This window comes from Cydia strobilella, chromosome Z (assembly GCF_947568885.1).
Source record: "Cydia strobilella chromosome Z, ilCydStro3.1, whole genome shotgun sequence".
In the NCBI taxonomy this organism is placed as follows: domain Eukaryota; kingdom Metazoa; phylum Arthropoda; class Insecta; order Lepidoptera; family Tortricidae; genus Cydia; species Cydia strobilella.
The window spans coordinates 31334119-31357767 of NC_086068.1; the positions used below are offsets into that span (position 1 = coordinate 31334119).

At 38.4% G+C, this 23649-nt stretch overlaps 2 protein-coding genes and 1 long non-coding RNA gene across 3 annotated transcripts in view; 1 reads left to right on the forward strand and 2 right to left on the reverse strand.

Moving 5' to 3' along the window:
- LOC134754504 (uncharacterized) overlaps nucleotides 1-23649 on the reverse strand; it is a 579708-nt gene that overhangs the window by 190244 nt on the left and 365815 nt on the right. The gene's annotated exons all lie outside the window — the stretch shown is intronic.
- Nucleotides 2915-3783, reverse strand: LOC134754659 (uncharacterized). The gene has a single exon (XM_063690998.1). The coding sequence runs from the start codon at nucleotides 3749-3751 to the stop codon at nucleotides 2915-2917; it is 837 nt and encodes a 278-aa protein (XP_063547068.1). The 5' UTR covers nucleotides 3752-3783.
- Nucleotides 7626-10276, forward strand: LOC134754766 (uncharacterized; the record flags this gene model as incomplete). The annotated part of the gene is made up of 2 exons (XM_063691107.1): nucleotides 7626-9190; nucleotides 9308-10276. A coding segment is annotated over one exon (1113 nt), but the record flags the coding sequence as incomplete, so codon positions are not given.

Here is a 23649-nt window from a genome sequence, read left to right on the forward strand (position 1 = left end):
TGTGCTATTATATTTAGTAACTTTATTTATTGAGTATACAGTGGAAACTGGATAAGTGGAACTTGGGTTAGTGGAAAACCTCTTTAAGTGGACCAAAGTTCTCGATTCCAGTCCCTTGGCAACGAATTACCTCTATAAGTGGAATTTTGGGACCTCTATAAGCGGAATCCATTTTTTCGAAAATTTCTTATTTTTACCTCTGTAACTGGAAGCAGCCGTCTCCGAAACCTCTATGAGTGGAATAGCTCGGCGTTATAAAATTTGTATTTTTAATAAACCGTCACGTCACAAGGAGGCTAGTTTGTTTCGTTAACATTATGGTTCGTGTTTTAACTACGTATTTTGTATCAGATCACACATTGTTCAGTTTGGTTTTTATTAGCCGTGGTGCGGATACAAACCAAAATGACGGATTTTTTTTCATTAAAGTACAATCGATACATTGATTTATTTAACCATACTGGTTTCCCTTGCATAAATAAATATTAGGAGTGATTTTGTTTAAATGTAAGTTATTTCATAACAAAGGACAGATATTATTTTTGTACACGAGTACTGTGGATTATTTACAGTATTGCTTTTTTTAAAGTCAGGATTACATACCTACCTATTTGTTGTTAATACATATCTACATACATATTTAATAAAATATGATTATTTAAGTCTTTCATCTTTTATTTGACCATACCTATACGTGACCTCTATAAGCGACATTACTAGCATCCACAACCTCTGTTAGTGAGAGCCTCTGTAAGTGAGAAAACGTTTTATTTGAACCTGGTTAAGTGGAAAACTGGATGAATGGAAAACCTGGATAAGCGGAACTAAACAGCCGGTCCCATGCGATTCCACTTATCCAGTTTCCACTGTAATTAGTAATAATTACAGTGAGACGCCTCATTCACTTCTTGTATGTTTCTTTTCTCTTAATGAATGTGTTAATTATACAGGATTTTGACTCTTGGAGACCCTATACATCTCTAAGGATAATTTGATAAACTAGGTAAACCCTCCAGTGAATGAACAAATTCACGTTTTTTGTCTAAAATAAGAAATATAGCAATTTCTACCACTTGTCGTATTTTTTTCCTATAAACAAATGATAAATTTATTTTCTCATCACCTATTCGAAAAGAGGCTTTTTCTTCCCCTATAGGAGGGATCAAAGTAGCACTTTTCTTCCCTGCTAGGGGGGATCAAAGTAGCACTTTCCTGTTCTAGGACATGATTTTTTTTCTTTTTTGTATACAATATTTTTAGGTTAAAATAATATTTTGGAACATAAAAATTTCCTCATAGGTGATGTGAAAAACAGTATGTGTCACATGGTAGCAAAATTATTTCTACCTTGAGCGTTAACACTTGAATCCCTCACTACGCTCAGGATTCTATTTTAGAATCCCTCGCTACGCTCAGGATTCAATTATAGAATCCTTCGCTTCGTTCAGGATTCAATTTAAGCCTTCGCCGTAAATATGTCATTTTGCTCCCTTGTGACACAATCTACTATTTTGACCAGTTTGAATGTGACTGGCGTTTGAAGTCGACGTGTTTTTGGTTTTGAAGTTTTATATGGAAAAATTAGATCCCAGATAAGAACAGTTTACGTTTGGAGCAACATATGAAGTGCTTATTTAATGTTTACCTGTACAAAGTTTTGTTATTTGGATAGATTAGGAGTTAAACCTTCTTCACACACACACACACACACACACACACACACACACACACACACACACACACACACACACACACACACACACACACACACACACACACACGCACACACACACACTTCTTTTGCACACTTTGTCGGCGTATTAGGCAATTAAGTCTTTATTTTTTATAGTTCCATTACTGGCTTATCAAATGTTCTAAAACCAGTAAATGAACACTGTGTTCATTTACTGGTGTTGTCTAGATTTCATTCTTTTTCTAAATTTATATGTAAACAAAATGGTATTGAACTTGTTTTTTGTGATTCTGCATAGAAAACGATTCTGATTCATTTAGCCAGTATTGGAACAAACCAAATTTCTATAGTCCATTCACTAGATTTTTCATGCCTATGTATGAACAGTACAAGATTTGGTTTGTTCATTTATTAGGTTTCTACTAATTCTATGTATGAATAATGTAACCACGAACAACGCAATGAAAAGCCTATTATTTTAAGCATTATTTGCTGAGCCTGACCTTTTTTCATCAAAATATGCACGGTGTTTCCTGTTTTAAAGATTGATTCTCTTTTTCTTATTAAAATGTAACAGATTTCTGTGTTATTGGTAAATTACCATAATTTTATTACATTCTAATATAAATAAAATCAATATGTAGGGGATAAAAAGATGTGAACGCTTTCGCTATACCTACTAAAGTAGAGCTGGAAACGGGTTTTGTCTTAAAATTGTCTTTTTAATGCTGATTGAAAAGTCCTAAATTATGTTCATTCACTGGGTTTTGCGGTGTTCATTCACTAGTTTTCATGTTCATTCATTAGGTTTTTGGGTACTTTTTGATAAATTTAATTATGCTATAGCACAAAAACTATGAAAGTAATAAAAAATCGCAGAAATTACTTTCTTAATTATTAAATGACGATTGATTAGATTGCAATTAATTATTCCAATTATTAATGAATGCTGAGAAATATTTTTTCAAACTTAGATAATTGCTTAAGTGTTCATTCACTGGAGGTCTTACCCTATATAATGTTACAGTTCTGACACTCAAGACATTTACAACTAAATAATTTTAGATTTTTATTTGCTTGTATGAAAATTCAATGTTGACGTGTAAAAGTGTTCTTGTAGCCTATTTGCTGAATAAATGTTGAAGTTTAAATAAAATAAAAACATCCAGATCGTTTTTGTTTTTATTTACAAGTTACAACGTAGTTAGTAAATTAGTAACATTATCTTATAAGCGAATCCTGCAAATTAATTAGACCACATGCAATAATAACGGCATGATCTAGTAGCCGAAGAGTATTAGTATTTATCACTGAATGTTGCTTTAGCATATGGAATTCTCTTAATCGCCTTATTACTCTTTCAATATGAATTCGCAAGCTAGCAATTATTTTAGTTAGGCGGACTTCAGCTTTTGATAGCTTTGCACCACCACTTACACTGGGTGGCCTTAATAGTTTAATACCCTTTTGATGAAGTATCTGTTCCAAATGTTTGAAGCCTCTGTCAGCTAAGATAACAGTTCCCGGCTGTAATCCATCTAAAAAGTTACAGTTTTCTACTATAGCAATATCACTTGTTCTTCCCCCGAACCCTTGAGAAATGTAGTTAACTAGCCCATTAGGTGTACATGATATTAAGTACTTTGCAGTATTTCCCTTTTTGTACTCTGACCAGGAACTTGCCTGATAAAGAGACTTTGATGATTTTTGTATATCAATTTCTAGACAATCAATGATACAGCTTACATTATAATAATTATGTCTAAACGCAATTGGAAGATTTTTCCTTATTAACCTGTCATCTAATTGTACAATAAATGGTCTCAAACAACTACTTATTATAGGTACATTTTGTAAAAATATTTTACTAGCATAAGATAATGACATTCCAAAATTATCTTCTAGTTCAGAAAAGGTGGTATTTAATCTAATTTTTTTCAAGCATAGCAAGATGTGTTCTACTTTTATACCTGTTATTTTATGCATCAACTGAATTAAATAGTAGCATCCCTTGGAAATACCTGTATACAATAGAGGTTTCTTAGAAATTAAACTCATAGTGATCTTGAGACACTGCAATTTCTCAATATTCTCATTGGTATCTGTAACATTAGTATCAGAATCAGTAACCCTTGATGATGATGTAGTTATAAATTGTGATGAGCGACCACTTTCAAAACAAGAAATATCACTGTCAGATTTTTCATCTTTGACTAAAATATTTCTCTTAACTGTTTGTACAAAACCAGACTGCGATGGTCGACCACGGAGTGCTTTAATCTTAAAAGGTGCTGGGGGGGAGGGGGAGTAGGTACGCCCAGGTATGCGACGCTGGGCTATTGGCCAACTCCTCAAGTCCATCATACACGTCCCAGTCGTCCCCCCCGGGCAATGCTAGTGGTCGTTACGGGCGTCGCTATGTTTACCAACATACCCCGGACCACTAGTAGCAGAGTATGAGGGCCTCGCCTGGTGTGGGCCACGCCAAGAGATGTGGCATCCCCACCCGCCAGGTGTTCCTTTTCCTGAAGCGGGATTTGCATTGCGGGATTGGTGGCGTGGGATTGGTGTAGTGGCGGTGGTTTTTGCCAACGGTTGCACGTGTGATTTTGATTCCTTCATAATGCATGCATTTCGTAATTAATGCATGCATTGCGAAGGGTGTTTGAGCTGCGCGTGGGACTGTTGGTGGAACTGCTGCCGCGGCATTGGTTTCGCGCCGCTGGTCTCGTAATGTAAATCCCGCTTTACCCTAGATTTCCTGTCTTAAGCCGGGTTCACATTTGTCTGACGTGTCGTGTTGTGTTGTGTCGTGGCGCGTATCGGTCTCGTGCATTGGTTGTGGTTGCGTACGCATTTGTCTGATGCACGCTGCGTCGGACAGATGTGGGCGCGATCGCGTTGGGTGTGTGGGGCCGGTGTGCGCCGCGGCGCGGCGCGGCGCGGCGCGGAGGACAGGTGTGAACCAGGCTTTAAATCCCATGCTCCAAAAAGTCATTTCCTGTCATCTCCTGTCAAAATTTCCCGTGTCACTTCTCCTTACACTTCCCCTAACCCCCCTTTAACCCCTTCCTGGAGGAGACAACCTCGACTCAAAAACCCTAATCCAAGGTGTAACTCATCGTGCCGATGGATGCATGGCTGAGAGGGCGCTCAGTCGCGAACGATAGGTCTCGGGTACCGGGCGAAACCCGTTGTATATAGCCTTGTCTACGGAAGCGGGGCTCTGCGTAGTACTGACCCTTATATCCCTAGCTACTCGTGGGAACTATATGGAGAGCAACAAAATAAAATCTTTAAAAAAAAAACAAACAAAACGAACGACCTCCTTAGATGAGACGGCAAATGCTGAAGCACTAAGGGGGGCGAAACTAACAGAGAGTGGGAAGGCCGAGAAGGAGCCATCGAAGCTGGAGAGGCCACTGAAAGCCGGGGTACCTATCGGAACCCCGGCCCAGGTGACTAAGCCAGAGACGATGGAACTTTCAACAGCTGGACCCTCGACGGAAAAAACGATGGCGGCGGAGAGTGGGACGACATCTGTTGAACCCTCAAAGCAGGTCATAGATCCCGGCTGGGAGATCAGGTGCAAACCAAGAGGGAAGCCTGCCCAGACCGAAGAAGACGCACCTATGCGGAAAAAACTTATTTTATTTTATTTTATTTTATTTATTAACCAACTTTACATTTACAGTTAAACCAAACATGCAAGTTATGGGTTATAAACATATATGTACTTAAAACTAAAATAATATGCTTATCACTAAATTAATTAATATTAATAGTTGTGGGCGTGGATATTGATTCTAGGTAGCGGGCTGCTGTGGCTAGGAATTTCGGTTCTGATTGCGAGAATATGTCAAGAGTGGGATTATGTAAAATTATGTTATTAATATGGTTAAGTGCGATAAATAGAGGACTAGTGACTAGTGTCATTGTGCTGGTCTTAGGAATTACGAACATTGGTGAAATGCGAGGTCTGAGAGTAGCTCTAACGAATGGTGTCGGTACCTTAAAATGAACATATTCTAGTAGCAATGGATTAACTATTGATCCACGTATTACTCTAAAAAAGTATTTTACTGTTGCAAGCTGCCTTCGTACTTCAAGTCTTTGATATGAGACCATTCCCAATACAAACGGCGTGGGATACATGTAGGGATAGTACCCATGTGTTTTCCAGTAGAGATACCTAATAAATGACTTTTGGATTTTTTCAATAAGAAGAATGTATTTTTTTTCGTGCGGGTTCCATACAATACAGTTAGTTTCCAGTAGGCTACGTACAAATGCATTATATAATAATGTAATGACATGACAAATATTAAAGTGTTTTGACTGGCGCATAACAAAGCCGAGGGCTTTTCTCGCTCTTTTGCAAATTTTAATTATATGTTGACTGAATGATATTTCTGAATCAAAAGATGTACCGAGGTCACGCATATCTTTAACGCTTTGCAGGTTTTCACCATTCAATGTATAAGATCGATCCATGGTGTGTGGCGTCTTTGAGTAGGTCATGACTGCACATTTGCTTGTATTTAAATGTAAACTATTACGTACACCCCATTGGTACACGCTATCAATATCTGTTTGGAGCTTGATAATGTCAGATTGATCGTGTATAGGCAAAGCGAGCTTAACATCATCAGCAAACATCAGTATTAACGAATGCTTAATGTAATCCGGGAGATCATTTATAGTTATTAGAAATAATAGCGGACCAAGACTGCTTCCTTGACCTATACCAGAGGAGACGGAGTATGTTTCGGATTTGGCTGCGTTATACATGACATATTGTTTTCGATCTGAAAGATAATTAGCGAAGAACTTTAACAGTATTTCGGAAAAACCTGACTTGGCCATTTTTTGTAGTAAAATATCACAATCAATCCTGTCAAAAGCCTTTTCAAAATCTAAATATATAACGTCGACTTGTTTTCTGTCATCCAAATGGTGGGCTGTGTACGTTACAATATTGAGGAGATTAGAACTGGTGGATCTGTTATGTATAAAACCATGCTGGGAGTCAGTAAACCATCCCTTTAATTGTTGATAAATTTTTTTATATAGAATACTTTCAAATACTTTACCAAACACAGAAAGAATGGCAATTGGTCGATAGTTTTTAAAATCCGATTTAGAACCAGTTTTATGAATTGGGAGAACTTTTGAGATTTTCCAGCTAGATGGATAAGTGTGTGTTTTAATGGCTAAATTAAAAATGAATAATAATGGTTTCACGAAAGCTTCGCAGCAGTCACGCACGAGATACTGTGGAATGGAGTCTGGGCCTTGCGTGGTCTTGGGAGCCAGTCGCTTTATAGCTGTACGTACATCATTTTCATTAATGTGGTCAATGGAAATAAGGTGATGTGACGGATCCCAGTGTTGACTTGCATTATGAACATTTAATATGGGAGAGTCTGGTAGAAATACACTACTAAAATACTTTGAAAATTGTTCGGCAATTTGAGCTGAAGTTAAATCACCAAAAGTGGCTTGCTCGTTATTTACCCGGTTGCTTTTAACATAGGACCAAAATGATGTAACGTCTTGCTTAATGTTCATTTGGACGCGTTTATTATATATCTTGAAATCCTGTTCTGACAGTATTTTTGTTTGTCGTCTGTAATATGTAAATAAACTATAATTCAGATCATTAATTTGATAGTTACTTTGTTTATACAATTTGTGATAATGATTTTTTAGCTTATTCATTTTGATAGTTTCTGGGGAGAACCATAACGGGTATCGGGTTTTATGTATTTTACGTACCTTAAAAGGCACTGCATTGGCAATATTTCTGTTGAGCGCACTATAAAAAGCAGAGACTGCATCATTGATATTATTATGAGAATAGGTATCGTCCCATCGATTGATAGCTATTTCAGCATACAAAAGAGGGAAATCAGCTTTACAATAATTTCTTTGTGGTGGTGAAACTGTTTCACTAAAACTTTCGCAGAGGAAGAGGCAGCGGCTCCAAAAGCGAAGAGAAGCAGAAAGCCGCCCCTCTGGAGACAAACAGGAGGTTGACGCCCCGGAGGGACGGGCCGAAGGAGCGACGACCCCTGCGGAACAAACCCAGGCTAAGAACAAACCAGAAGGGAAAGCCAAGAGGGCACGCCTGGACGAAACCATATCCCCAAGAGGCGACCACAAAAAACAGCGGACGGACGCCTCGGGCAACAAAGAACCACCCTCCTCCTATGCGGCGGCAGCAGCGACAGACCTGACGGTGGCGATCACCAACGATCGCACGGGCAGACTGACGCAGCAAGACGCAGCAGATGTGGAGAAGAAGATCGGGGATGCCATCTTCCAGGCAGCCATAGAAACCGATCTGGACACCGTAGCGGAGGCCCCAGCGTTCTCAGGTAGACCCAGTTTAGTGGATGGGTACCTGAAGCTGTGGTGCCAGGACGCGAACACCAAGGCATGGCTGATGAAATGGTTGGAGTCGGCCACCCTTCAGAACGGAGACCGTCTCGTTGGGAAGAGGGAGGACGAGATGGTCCGGAACACAAGGTGCGGTATTCTGATCCCGTCCCTGGAAGACAACCTCACCAAGGTAGGAAGGGTCCTCAACTTCCAGAACCCGTGGGCCATGGTGAGGAAGTGGACACTACACCAGGCGATCCCCCTAAAGAAAAGGGCCTGTACCCTACTCCTGGTGGGAATACCTGAAGACGTTGTCCCTACAGTGATGGAAAAGGGAAGGAGACTGAACTACCTATGTGGGACAGTCTACATTCGTTTCCAACACAGCGGAGGACGCTTCAGAGATTCCCCACCAGAGAAGAACGCAACAGAGGCGAACACAGACGGAGGGGAGGACAAACCCGCAGAAAACGCAACATCATCACCAAAGAATACCCCCTCTGCCATGGACACCGATGTCGCAAACGAACACACCTCAGACATAGAGGAAGGCATTTTGCTGGACTCGGAGGATGAGGATGGACTACCGAAGGGGATCAGTCTCCTGGACCTAAAGGGAAGGGCGGAAGGGACACCCCCCGATGGCGCCTTCCCACTGTAAGGTCCTTCAGGTTAACCTCCAGCACAGCGAATCTGCAACGGCTCAACTTCGAAGATGGCTGGAGGTTAACCCAACATCCATAGCCCTGATTCAAGAGCCGTGGATCAGGAACACACGCATAAACGGCCTTTGTAACACCGGAGGTAATTTAGTTTATAATACACATTACAAACCAAGATCCTGTATATACATATCCCGTAACATAATGGCACAACCACTAACTCAATTCTGTTCCAGAGACGTGTGTGCCATAAAACTCCTCAGAACACAAAACTCAAGTCTACCGGAGATAGTCCTGGCGTCCACCTACATGGCGGCGGAGGACGAACCACCTCCAGTGGAGATGAACAACCTCATACGCTACTGCGAACGAGAAAGGCTCGAGCTGGTCATATCTGCAGACTGCAACGGCCATCACAACCTATGGGGAATGGAAACCAACAACAAAAGAGGTAACGATATTGTTGAATACCTTATGTCAACTAACCTAGATATATTAAACACAGGATCCAAACCAACCTTTGTCACTCGTAGATGCAATACTATAATTGACATTACTCTAAGCACAGGACTGGCAGCTCAACACATATCCAACTGGCACGTGTCGGATGAGCTATCCTGCTCCGACCACAGATGGATTCGGTACGACCTGACAGCCGACACACACACTACCACAACTAGAAGAAACCCGAGACGCACGGACATACCGGCGTACAAGGAACTTCTGGAAGGTAAACTAGACAATAACACACACACAGACAGACCTAGCAATACAAAGGAGTTGGAGGAACAGGTAAACTTACTTATTAAAAACATTACCGATAGCTACGAAAACACATGTCCACTATCGACCTTATCAGCTAGAGGAAAAAGCAGTAACAACAACAGCTGGTGGGGACCGGAGTTGGACCGAATGAGAACAAAAATGAGAAGGTTACTTAACAGAGCAATGAACACAAGAGCTGAAGAGGACTGGGATAAGTACAAAACAGCTAAAACAGACTATAAGAAAAGGCTAAGATACAGAAAATCAGCCACATGGCGGAATTTCTGCGACAACATATCCAATGTAACACAGGCAAACAGAACAAGGAAAATCCTTGCAGACCAACCAAGGCAACTACTGGGCACCCTGAGGAGACAGGATAATAGCACCACCAGCAGCCCAGCAGAGACAGAAAGGCTACTGGTTGAGACCCACTTCCCAGGATGCAAGGTAGTAAATGAGCAAGACCCAGAACAACATACAATGAACTACAATCCAACTGAAAGAGAATGGAAGACAGCAGAACGCATAACAGAACATAGCAAAACGACCTGGGCGGTAAATAGTTTCGATAACTTTAAATCGCCGGGAACGGACGGAATCTACCCAGCCCTACTAAAGTGGGGAGGACATACATTAATAAAACATTTATCCAATCTACTGTGCAGCTGTATAGCCTTTAGATATATACCACAGAAATGGAGGGAAGTGAAAGTGATTTTCCTACCAAAACCAGGAAAAACCGATTATTCAGATCCTAAGTCTTTTAGACCTATCAGCCTTACGTCCTTCATGCTAAAAACACTAGAAAGACTATGTGACAGAGAGCTGAAGGACACGGCTCTAAAAAACATAGAAATTCATCCAAACCAACACGCCTACAGTCAAGGTAAATCAACTGACTCAGCTCTCCACGCTGTAGTAAGCAACATAGAGAATGCGTTGGCGAGGAAAAACTCCTGTCTAGGCACCTTCATCGACATAGAGGGAGCCTTTGACAAGACCAATTTCAGCAGCATTCAACAAGCATTACATAGACATGGAACCAACCCGCTCATAATCGAATGGATAATGAACATGCTAAGACAGAGAATAATAAGACTAACAGAAAATCAAAATCACCAGGCACTAGTCATGAGAGGATGCCCCCAGGGAGGAGTACTCTCACCATTGCTTTGGAACCTGGTTGTAAACGATTTGATAACAAAACTAAACAACAAACATTTTATGACCATAGGGTACGCAGATGACTTAGTAATACTAATCAGCGGCCTAGTAATAAACACACTGTGCGATCTCACACAGACAGCACTGAAGATAGTAGAGAAATGGTGCAAGGAGAATGACCTATCGGTAAACCCAAAAAAGACCGACACAATTCTCTTCACCCATAAACGAAAACTGGATACATACGAAATGCCGACACTTTTTGGCACAAAACTGACACTTTCAAAGGATGTAAAGTACCTAGGCATAATCCTGGACGATAAACTGAACTGGAACAAACACCTGGACAATAAACTGAACAAAGCAACAGTAGCCTTTTGGCAATGCCGGAGGATGGTAGGCAAAAGATGGGGACTTGCCCCTCACATTATACTATGGCTGTACAAAATGGTAATAATGCCAATGATCAGCTACGGCGCGGTTGTATGGTGGCCCCGCACCCAGCTAACCACAGTAATAGACAAACTAAATAAAACACAAAGACTAGCATGTGTGGCTGCAACGGGCTGCATGAGAACTACTCCGACTGCAGCTCTAGAAATAATGCTAGGACTCCTGCCACTACACATGTACATACAGAAAGAAGCGGCTGCCACAGCTCTTCGTTTGAAGAATCTAAACCTATGGACATCTTTCAGCTCATCGCACAAGAAGATCTATGAAAATACGATCTCAAAAATGCCCATGCTGGAAGCGCCTATCGACAAAATACCAAAAACTATGATCTTCTGGAAAGATTACGCCATATCCTTAACAGAAGATCCGAAAGAAGGACTAAACCAAACAAACCTAAGAATATTCACAGATGGCTCAAAAACAAACGAAGGGACAGGATGTGGTGTCTTCTCAGAGGACCTGAACATTCACATCACAAAACCCCTTGGTGAACACAATACGGTATTCCAAGCTGAATGTGTAGGAATAATAGAAGCTTGCAATGCTATTACAAGACGACAAGTGAAACACGAAACCATACTAATACTGTCAGACAGTAAATCGGTACTACAAGCGCTATGCAGCGACAAACTTACCTCAGAGCTTATACTTGAATGCCATCGGAGCCTCACTGAAGTGAGCAAAGAAGGCAACAAAGTAAGAGTACAATGGATAAAGGGGCATAGTGGATCAAGAGGAAACGATGCAGCGGATGAACTGGCCAGGAAAGGTTCAGAAACACCGGCATATGGACCCGAGCCAATTATGCCTCTACCAATATCCTACATACACAACCAGCTAGAACAACATCACAGACAACTGCACAACAAGTACTGGAATGAAATGAAGACATGCAGGCAAACCAAAGAAATTCTACCGGAACTGAACCACAAACATACCAAAATATTACTGAAAACACCAAGAAGCCAACTACGTAAAATAGTAGGATTAATAACAGGACATAACACACTAAACAAACACCTACATATCATGGGTAAAACGGACAGCCCCATGTGCAGAGCGTGCATGGCAGAAGAAGAAACAACAAAACATATTCTCCTAGACTGTAAACAGGTAGAAGTATATAGGAGCAAATACCTAGGAAATCCATGCACACTAAAGGAAGCAACTAGCAACCTGAAGACCTTGCTAGGCTTCGTGGAGGAGCTGGGGTGGTTAGAGTAGCGCTACCTCGTTTCACGCAAAATAGGCACATTGGATGTCGAGTTGCGGAAAATGCCCAGCAAAACTAACTAACTAACGTGTTACATGACCACGAGGTAATATATTTATTCCCTTTATCATAACTTTGACCTTTCTTTTATTTTTATACCTTATGTATGCATCCCTGTTCTAAATATTCTATTAATTTCAGGAACCAGAACGAGATATTTAATAGTACATTTTACAACTAGTGTGAAAAGAATGTCTTTTTACCACTAGTACCAAGGTATCTTGCCACGAGCTGAAAGACATTTCACACGTGTTGTAAACGACGTTTTTTAATACAATTGCGAAAAAATAATAAATTAATATATCATTGCGATAAAATATGCTTGCTTCGAAGTTATTTTTGAACGAACCCATACTTTACAAATGACACTGACAGTGACAGCATACTATTGGAATCAGCGCCATCGGCCTCGAGTTGAGAAACTAAATTGACACTTGGCAGTTGACACTGGCAGTATTCATAAGGATAATATTTAGCTTGCCACAGCCCAATGCAGATAATTATAATACTGAAACGACATTAATTAGAACCTTTAACATTATCAAAACAGAAGTACAAGACATTACAGTATCAACAAACAGAAACAGATACAAGAGTTTTAGTGCCAAATTTGTGATCTGCGACATGTGACCAAGGACACGTTTACAACTAAAATATCATGAATTGTTTGAATATTTGAAGACTATCAAGGATAATTAGAGGTAAAAGAAACATTAAATCACATTATTAGTTATGTTTAAGGTTATTTTTTGAACAAGAAGCAGGTGAAATCTATAAATGTTACTAAATTATTAACATTTTGCAGGTCCCTAACAAATTGGCGGAAGGATAATATTCACTCAAAGCGGCTCCTAGGAAGTCAACCAGTCAATTACTATGTACCTACAACTGCTGCTCAAGTGCCACGTTGATGACCATGTTTAGAAGAAATGATGATTATGTTTAACATTACGAAAAGAGAACTATATCAAATGAGGTCTAAGAAGAATTACTTGCTTTTGTGATTAAATGAGAATTAAAAAAATATATATTTGTATGTATGTATTTGTAATATTTTATTTTCAGTAATAATTATAGTTAATGGTACAATTAGTGCAGTTCATAGTTATGTTGTGAGTTCTTCCATGTAAATTAAGTGTCTGACTAGTCAGGCATGGTGTATTTTCAGGTTCCTGCTGTTGTGATAATTCCTGTGGGTCAAAGTTAGAGGGGCTATGTGTAATCCAAGTGTTGTTGGCACGTGACGGTCCTGGTTGGTTAACAGGGCTGGGTGTAACCGAAGTGTTGTTAGCATGTGACGGTCCTGGTTGAGGTTCAGTATTAACAGGTACATTAAGACCAGATTGGAATGTGGATGACGAAAATTTTGTGGACTCTTGCGACTTTACATTAATTGATTTTGCAATTTGTTTTCCAATTTTTAATTTGTTATCAATGGAGTTTTCTATGTATCCTTCTGCTACATTACTTGACCGCCAACCTCCATGCCTCTTCAAAGTTGTTATGTCTGCTCCTGAGTCGGCAAGTAATGTAGCAGAGGTTCTCCTAAATGCATGTCCGGTGTAAAGATTTGCATCAGGCAAATTTAAGTACTGAGCGATATCTCTCGGCATATTCCCAAACTTGTTTAAGCCTGGACTTTATATGCGTTAATGTGTTTAAATAATGTTTGAAGTTATTTCAAAAGGGCGGGCTGATTTGCTTTTAAACTTTTTTTTCTAGGCATATGCTTGTATCATTCAGCCAAATCAAAGAACGATTTTTAGGAAAGTAAATATTTCATACATAGATACCTAAGACAGAGTAGGCTATAAAATGCAAATTCTTAACTTTTTCGTCATTTATATATTAATGAATACTTTAAATAAATACTCCTAGTATTCGTAAGCGTTTTTAATTTCATAATTTCCAAGTAAAAAATCTAATATAAAATTACTGCGTTTCGAAAGTATAGTTTGGAACTAAAAAGTAAAAAGCACTAGTTCGAGAAATTGAGCTTCTCACACGCTACGCAGCCACAAAAAGTACCACTTTTTGAGCAACTGTATTAAAAAATAGATTTTCCTTCTCAGAGGTAAAAAAAATATTTCCTACTTTAATTTTTTTTTCTTACAAATCTTTTTTTTTCTAGTTATCTGCCCGACAACTTTCCTTAATTATCCCACTCCTTTTTCCAGAAAGATCTATTTCAATTAGTTCAATATTTTTTTAATAAATTCTTATTTTATTATTAACTATCCACCAATTTAATTTCCTTAATAACTAACTAACTAATAACTCAATTTATTTTTATTGTTCAATTTCAATCTATTTTGCTATTTTCACTTTCATCAATCTAAATATAACCTTAGTTTTATAAGAATAGATTTACAGGTATTTTATATGAACAAAATATTCTAAAATTAAATTCCAATGTAGATAACTTTCATCGTTCTGTATTTATTCCATTTCTTTTCTTTTGTTAATATCTGTACCTATGTTTCTTTCCTGATTAAAATACTAAAGTCCCCACACAATTAGACTCCAGATGCAATCTTGCTCTTCAATTGGTGGATGTAAGTAAAAGCTCCTAATAACTTTGATAACACTGTTAACAGAATTTTGATAACATTGCCACTACTGTCATTTCCATTAAGGTTCTTCTGTTCAAGATTCTTTACAGATCTCGAAGACAGATTTATCCAAAGACTTTCTTCTTCTCTTGATGACGGAACGTTTCATCATTATGCTCACTTCAACTTCATTTATAATTGAGCAATAAATTTAAATATTTTATTATCATATCGGTCATATTAAATTTTTTAGGTTATTTGTAGACCATCTTGTCTGGTCTAGGAGTTGCATTTGTCTGTGGTCGCATTTTAGGCTTCTACAGACATCAACGAAGTGAAACATTATACTCTATCAAGTGATTTCCTTCAATCGAAAAGAGTGGCAAATTCAAAACAACATAGTTGCAATGAAGTATCCTCTTAGAAAGTTTCGATTTTTGTGCCCTTTTTTTTACCGAAAAACTTATTTGTTCATCTATCCTTGTTTTTCTAAAATTCGGATTTAAAACTCGTATTTACACATTCTACCGTACTATACCAGGAAATATAATATATATACACACTCATATATATTTTTTTATCAGTTTATTATTATAATAAATAAAATTACAATATTATAAAATTAAAACTAACCTATTAAACCTAAACTAAACACTTAGTATATAAAAACTTATTAATCACAAGCTAGTCCCGTCAAAAATTTCCTTTTAAGTCCCGAACTGTTCCCCACCTGGCCCAAATGTTCCAAATATGCCAGCTGCGTTGCCACGCTGAATGGCTAAGGATATTTGTTGGACCAGGTAAGATCCAGCACGGGGGTCACAGCCTCTGTCCCTCAACCGACGCCCGATCTCCCTGACCAGCTTTTTGGCCTCGGCGCACCATGGCCCAGCCGTTTCGACAGCAACCGGAATGAAGTCATACACTGGTCCAAGGTTGGCGTATTTGCTGTGTTTGACCTTAGCAGCGGCCTCAGCCGCTGCACCTGCCTTTTTAAATGTGTGGCCGACATGAGAGGGAGCAAACGTGCACACACATGTGGCATCCCACAGCAGGCTCCGGCCTTTTGCCCACGGGACCAGTGTAAGACCGTCCGGCCTTTTGCCATCTGTACGGCTTAAGCCAGGAGGCTCTAAAATGCATGGTATGTTCGCCGAGACTAAAGCGCGTCGAAGCAGCTCGTTAATGGCTTGGTGCCTAGGTATTCGCCCTACACATCGGACGCAACTAAGCCCGTGGTGCCCATTAACCTCGACCATTACCCCGCAAGGGCATCTGTGGGGCTCACATACCCTGCTCCCAAGACGTAATGCGACACTCACCCTCACAGTGTCATTGTCCAGCAACGTTCCTAAGTGAGGCGATGGCAACGCGTGCAGCCAAGCTCCTGATTCGGGCTCCGCAACGGCCTTCAAACGGGCTGCATCTGCCCCGAATGCGCCATCCAACAAACTCGCATGTACTTGTTTACAAAGAATGTCGTCCCAAAGCCTCTGTGAAGCAGGATTCTCGGGTTGTAAGCCTTCTGGCGAGCGAGAAGACTACTCAACCAGCGCCTCACGAACAAACGGAACGTAGGTACTGTCACCGTCCAAACACAATATCTTAGCGACAAGTACCGACGACGCGTGAGCCGAGGCAAGAAAAGCGACAACCCCGACATCTTGCATGGCACGGACTCCTACACCCCTATAACGAATAGGAAGCATTGCCTGCCGCTACTGAACCTCATCAAAGTGTACGTTCAATATGGATTCGAGGCCCCGCCTGAGCACACCATCGAAGTCACTGACCTCCTGCCTAAAAAACCATGTAGGCGCCGTCCTCAGTGTATAGGTTATGCGTATTATTTGTACGTTAATTAACTAATTTTACATCTCCATTTATTATTTATTTTTTTAATCACAATAGTCCTTCTGACCATATTGTTAACATTCTGCACAATATTCTGACTTAACTGTTACTCCTTTCATTAACTACTACTTCTTTCTTTTTATGATAACGAGCTAAATGTATTGTATTATATTTTCCTTTAACTTTATCTGTTTTAGGGTCTACCAATATATAAACATTTTGATAAGGAATCGCGGCCACTATATAAGGTCCAGCATATAACTTTCCAAATTTCTTTGTTAATTTACGATTTGCAACTGATTTATGGACCCAATTTCCTATCTGAAATTGTATTAGTCTATATTTCTGATTGAACTTCTTTTGTCTATATTTTGCCGCTTTTGCTAGATTGTTTTTTACTTCTTCCCTTACTGTATCAACTTCTAGAATTTCTTTTTCATTTAGCTCTTTATCAAATGTAAATTGTTCAGATTTCCCATACATTATCTCACAAGGGCTATAACCTGTATTATTATGAAAGATATTATTATATAATACTTCTAATTTAGGTAAAATTGAGACCCATCCTTTATGATTAGTACTACAATACAGTCTAAACAAATTATTAAGATCCCTATTTGTATGTTCACAAAAATTGGGTTTAGGATTTCTAACTGTTGTGTAAATTAATCTAACTCCCTCTTTGATCATGAAATCTTTCCATTGCTTACTTGCATATTGTGAACCATTATCTGTCATAATCGCTTTTGGTTTAATAATTTTGAAAAATAGTCTCATTTTGCTAATTAAAGTTCTGGCCGTTGCTTTTCTTATTGCATACAATTTTACAAATTTACTAAAAGTATCCTGTATTACTAGTATATAACTCATACCAAATTGCCCTGACGGTAATGGTCCATATAAATCACTAACCACCATATCCCCTATGTTTTCTGTAACAATAGATCGACAAGGCCCTACTACTATGTTTCATGTTATCACTCTTTGATATCTGACATTCATGACAAGTTCTAATGATATGTTTTACATTTTTTTAGTTAAGCCTCTCCAATAAAATCGGTCTTTTATATATTTAATAACTTTAAATGCACCTTGATGTCCCATTTCCAAATGTATTTGTTTAATAACTTCCTCTCTTAATAGTTCCGGTAAGTAAATTACCTTTTTACCCGTTTTCTCTGGTACAAAATACAATATCCCTTCTTCTATAACACAACTTTGCGCTATTCTTCCCATTTTATCTATAAATTCTTCATTCCCAAGACTTTTAATAAGTGGTCCTATCTCTTTATCCTCTCTCTGTAATTCTTTAATTTGTTTGAATTGTTTCAGTAATTTTTTGGTTACTCCTACTTCTGTATATAATATCTCTGGCAATCTAACTTTGTCTTCTTGCATTAGATCACCCACTGGGGGATATCTTGATAATATATCAGGAACAATATTCTCTTTACCCTGAATATGTTGAATTTCATATTGAAATTGTTCTAAATAAAGAATCCATCGTGTTACTCTTGAATTATATAGTTGGTACTTGGAGGTAGTTCCTTTCAAACAAAAAAAGAATTGTTCAAGTCGGACCACGGGTCAGGGAGTAATCGCTGAACATTCTACATAAAAGAATCATCATCACTATCTTCAAAACAATCATCATCATCAGGTCCACTTCATCAAATTGGTCGTTTTCGAGAGAAAATGCTCAAGTTGCTTATGAAACCACCCAAATCACTTCTCAGGGATCCCATCATCAGATCAGAACCAGATTAATATGGGACCAACTTGAAACTTCGTATTTGTATGGCGGTCTATCGCGTGGCCCGGTGTCGAAATAAGGCATTACGCATGCCCACGCAGGCCTTTTGTCAACCAACAGGTGAGTTCTAAATTTTTTTTTAGAAACCTGGTTTGACTCCAAGTAGGTTCCATGTAAATCGAAAGTCGCATAGGCTGATTGTCGAATTGTGCTAGTGTTCCAAATTCAAATCTTAGGCAAATTCCGTCCTACGGTGCTAACGGGATTTTATTCCGGCCGTAAAATGTTGGCCTTTCCTTACGAGTTGTACAATAATTACAGGGTTCACCGCGTGGCCGCCCGTTAGGCGCTCGCGCCCGCCGCATGCGTCTGGCTGAATACTCCGGTAATCACGATACCCAGCAAGCTGACGCTGGCCGCTTCGTATCTCCACGTCAAGGCTCCGTGACGAGGCGGTTGTGGTAAATTGCCACCTTTGAGGTTAGATCAACCCTATTATTACCGTGTAAATCGGGACCGGTTCGACGGTCCCTGGCGCCTTACATATCTATTTAACGTTAAAACTTAGTTCTGCAGTTCGCCGTTTCTACCAAATTGTTGTGTTTCTACCCGTATTTGTTCCCTGAAGCTATAGTTTAAATAATAAGTACTTACCGTAGAGTCCTGTGCAACCGAAGCTAGCCGGTTATTTATTTGTGTAGCCATAAGTAAAGGTAAAATTTAAGTATAAATGTTCTGTGTAATTTAAGTATAAATGTAATTACTGGTAGAATATTATTAAAAGAGGGTCCGGGTTCCGGCAATTTCTGGTTACCTATTCTATAGTCAATAAAGCTTTGTTACTCTCATTTAGTGTTTATATTTGTTTCTGGTAATATTTAGAACCCCTCGAAAATAACTGTAACAATGTATATACGTTATTATTTAATTTGTGGTTTCCTATTTGTAAAGTCAGAGTTAAAAAAACGCGGCATTGTACTAAATGGATTACTAAGAGTTTGAGAAATGCTTTAAAGACCAAACGACAACTAAGATATAGGTTATACAAGGACAAGACAACTGAAAATAAATTGAACTATAATAAATACAATAAATTGTTAAAAAAGTGTATATTAACATCTAATAAGTTAGATAATAAGGCAAGGCTAAATAATGCTAAGAATATCTCGAAAACTAGTTGGGAAATCATAAATAAAGACGCAGGTAAATTAAATAAGAGGAATAAAATGATTGACAAAATTACAGATAATAATCAAATCATAGATAAACCAAGTGACATTGCAAATGTATTTAATAATTTTTTCATCGACACCACTCATAATAATAATTTTAATTTTAAGTGAAAGATGCATAAGACGCGAGTTGGCACAGTGGCTGGTAACAGCGAGTCACCGCCTGCCTCGATAACGTGTACAAACACTGTTATGGCAGGTGTCCGGACCTCTCAGCAATAGCCCAATCTTTTGACCAGCCAAACTTCAATCCATAAACCGGTATACTGTTCATTTTTTCTACAATAGTCCCAATGCCTGCTGCGACCGGTTCATGGGTGTCTATTGTTGCACCTGTGAACGGGTTCCAGCAGGCATTCTACATGACATTAAAGCTCTCCAAGGGGCCTCTACGTGTTGGATCTATATCCCCACGCAAGCCTATCAAAACACCGGGATTTATAGGCTCGTGAAATCCAGAAGGAGATACAAATAATTTTAATAATAATGCTAATCCATATGAATATTCTCTTCAATTCAACAATTCTAACATGTTCATTTTCCCTATTGACCCAATAGAAGTAGTAAATATAATAAAAAAACTGAGAAACACCCGTTCGGTTGGCTATGATGACATCCCTACATATATAGTTAAGTTAACAAGTGACATTATTGCCCCTGTACTTAATCAATATGACCTTTCAACAGGCGGTGTTTCCTGACAAGTTAAATATTTCCATTGTTAAACCCATTTTTAAAGCACGAGACAAAAACTTTCCTGGAAACTATAGACCAATTACGCTTATACCAATTTTCGCTAAAATCTTGGAGAAATCAATGTATACAAGGCTGTTGTCATTTATTAAAATAAGTGGAATAATAAGTGACCACCAAAATGGGTTCCAATAAGGTAAATCCACCACATTGGCCACGTTTAATTTAATAAACAAGATAGTTGATAATGTAGATAAGGGTCACAAAACTGTTGCCATTTTCTCTGATATGAGCAAAGCTTTTGACCATGTTTCGCACAGGTTATTACTAAAAAAATGTGAAGCCTGTAGCATGAGAGGACTGGTAAACTCGTGGATTGAGAGCTATCTCAGCAATCGACGCCAAATAGTTGAAATATTAGGTGCAGACGATGACAAAATGCAACAGAATTATAGATCAAACATGTTATGTAATAGGGTCGGAGTACCTCAAGGGACTATACTTGGACCTTTATTGTTTCTTCTATATATTAACGATTTGCCTCTAATTACAAATCACAGTTGTAGCTTATTTGCGGACGATATCTCAATTGTTATTTGCGATAGGATCAACAAACGTCCTGCCTCTACCAGCTCCCGCGCGGGACTGAGGCCGCGAGCGCGTATCACCGGTAATATACGAATAAAAGGGGAAGTTTATAAAAAATCGTCAAAAAATAAAAGGTGCAATTTATATAGAATGATGTACAACAACAGTTTAAGGCCGTTCCATCGGTTTGCCGCTGTCACTGTCACATTTCGCAAGAAAGAACGGGAAAGATAATGCACGCCAAGTGTCAGTTTTGATCGAATTTTGTCGATTTTTATTTATTATAAAAACATTACCTTACAAAATCGAAATTCGAAAGCTATGAAATTACTATTTAAGTTAAGATTGTTTTTTCTTCTTTTTTTGTTTATAGTATCACATAATAAATAACCGAGTAAAGTTGGATTAAAAGTCCGAGTTAGAGGTTACTCTAGGAATTAATTCTATCGAGCGAAGTGTCATAATTCGTGTATCGGAAGCTATGTTATTAAAGATAATATAGTCAAGAACTACATATATTTTTTCCACGTCTACTAATATCAACGCCTCTTAGAAAAACATGATCACGTAAGGAGATTTTTCGCCTTCTGGCTCAGGGAACCGACTTAAGTAAACATTGCAGATTATTTGAGTATGAAAACTACGTCGAAAATAAGTAAATTTTCGGAGAAATTGTCACTTGTTTTGAGGTAATTTCTGGAGAAAATTGAATTCGTTTAACTTTCATTTCCTCGAACTATATAAGTCATATAACAAAAATGTAATCTGATAAACGTCAAGTACAGAATATGTGTAATACAAATTTACTATTTTTATCAGTCCAAACATTACGAAATTTACAAATAATAGCGACAAAATCAGTGCTTTACTCGCGTTTACCTAAACGTCCATCAGAAAAAAAATCATTACTAATTTAGTGAGTCTGTTTTCAAAAAATTGATCGGATAAAAGGCAAGATAAGAAGACGTGCTAATAGAAACCAGTACTTGTTATTTCAATTAGGTAACAAAAGGTGTACAATTTCACAGACTAAATCTATCAATTTTACATTTTTGCGACTTAAATCGTCGGCTCTTAAAAAGAAAGTCGGATGGATACAAGGCCAAAACGTCTAAAACGTTTTCATCATTGGAAATACAGCAATTCCTCAATGAAGCACCTAACGCAGTGTATCTTTTGACCAAGGTAATACATAATTTTCATATTACCTATATTTCATTTTAATAAGTACTTACAATTTAACAACATTCTAAAGTGCAATCGTTTGTTGGTTTCAGGCAGCAGTCATCTTCGGCGTAATAACTGCACAGTTTGATGTTTGAAAATGTCAAAGACTTAAATAAGGCATTCTTAGTGACTGTATTGAATACCAAAAATAAAACAGATAGAACTTTTACAATTACTGGTAAATATTACCAACTGATCAAGAATTACATTGATCTGAGGCCAGTTGGTTGCGGAAATGATCATTTTTTCATAAAATATTATAATGGCAAATGCACTAGCCAGAACATGGCAAATACACAGTAGCCGAGGGCTACATAGATAATTCCATCCAAAATAAAATGAAAGTAAGTAAGTAAGTAAGTAAGTAAATCTTTATTGCAAACGATGGTATGTACATAGATGTTACAAATTATGTAAAGTTTCACATGGACCCCGGTGGGGTGTAGCAATTTTTCTTATAACTAGCTTAAACACAAAACTAAACTTAACTACTTTAATAATGAAAGCGCTAGGTCTATTGTACATTAGGTGTATTGTACCTTTTCAGTAAAGCCCGAGCTACAGGAGCTGAACTAAAATTTAAATTTGTATGGACCTCAAACGGTTCCATTTATATGCGCCGCACTGAAACAAGTTCTGTTGTTCGTATCTCTTCGGAATCAATACTGGACAAGCTTCGCAAGGAATCGACATCTGAGAACCGGCCCGAGTCGTTTCAGGTCGCCATTAATTAATGTCGGTTACAATGTTATACCGTTTCTAAAAACGCTTTGTGTGACTATACTTATAAGATTTTTTGGTATTAGTAATATTGTTTATTTTCTTATGTTGTACTATAGTAATACTAACTTCTTGTCTCTACATGTAACTCGTAGACTGTTGTCGAATAATGCCTTTTACTTGTTTCATAATGCCTCGACAAAGGGATACCATACAGTGAAAAGTCTGATTGTGTATTATAATAAGCATACTAGAAATAAGCCACGCATAAAACGCACAAAATCTAGCCTCTGCCTTAGTTATCAGTCAAGCTTAATAATAATTAATTCGTCTATATGCATACTAAACAAAATAAAAAAAGGGTCAAACTTACGGCATTCCGGTTACTCCCATAATTGCAACAGTATTATTATAATGTGCAAACGCTCACCAATCACACCAATGAACCTTACCATATCGTACACAATGCACGCTCAGCCAACGCTATCTTTTTTACTGCTGATAATATAGGTTTTTACTTTCTTAATGAATAGTGTACTTGTGGCAGACGATCATGACTCAGTTTGCAACGTAACTTGTCGTGAAGTACTTTCCCCTGAATGTTTTAGTACCATTTTTGACCAGAAAGCT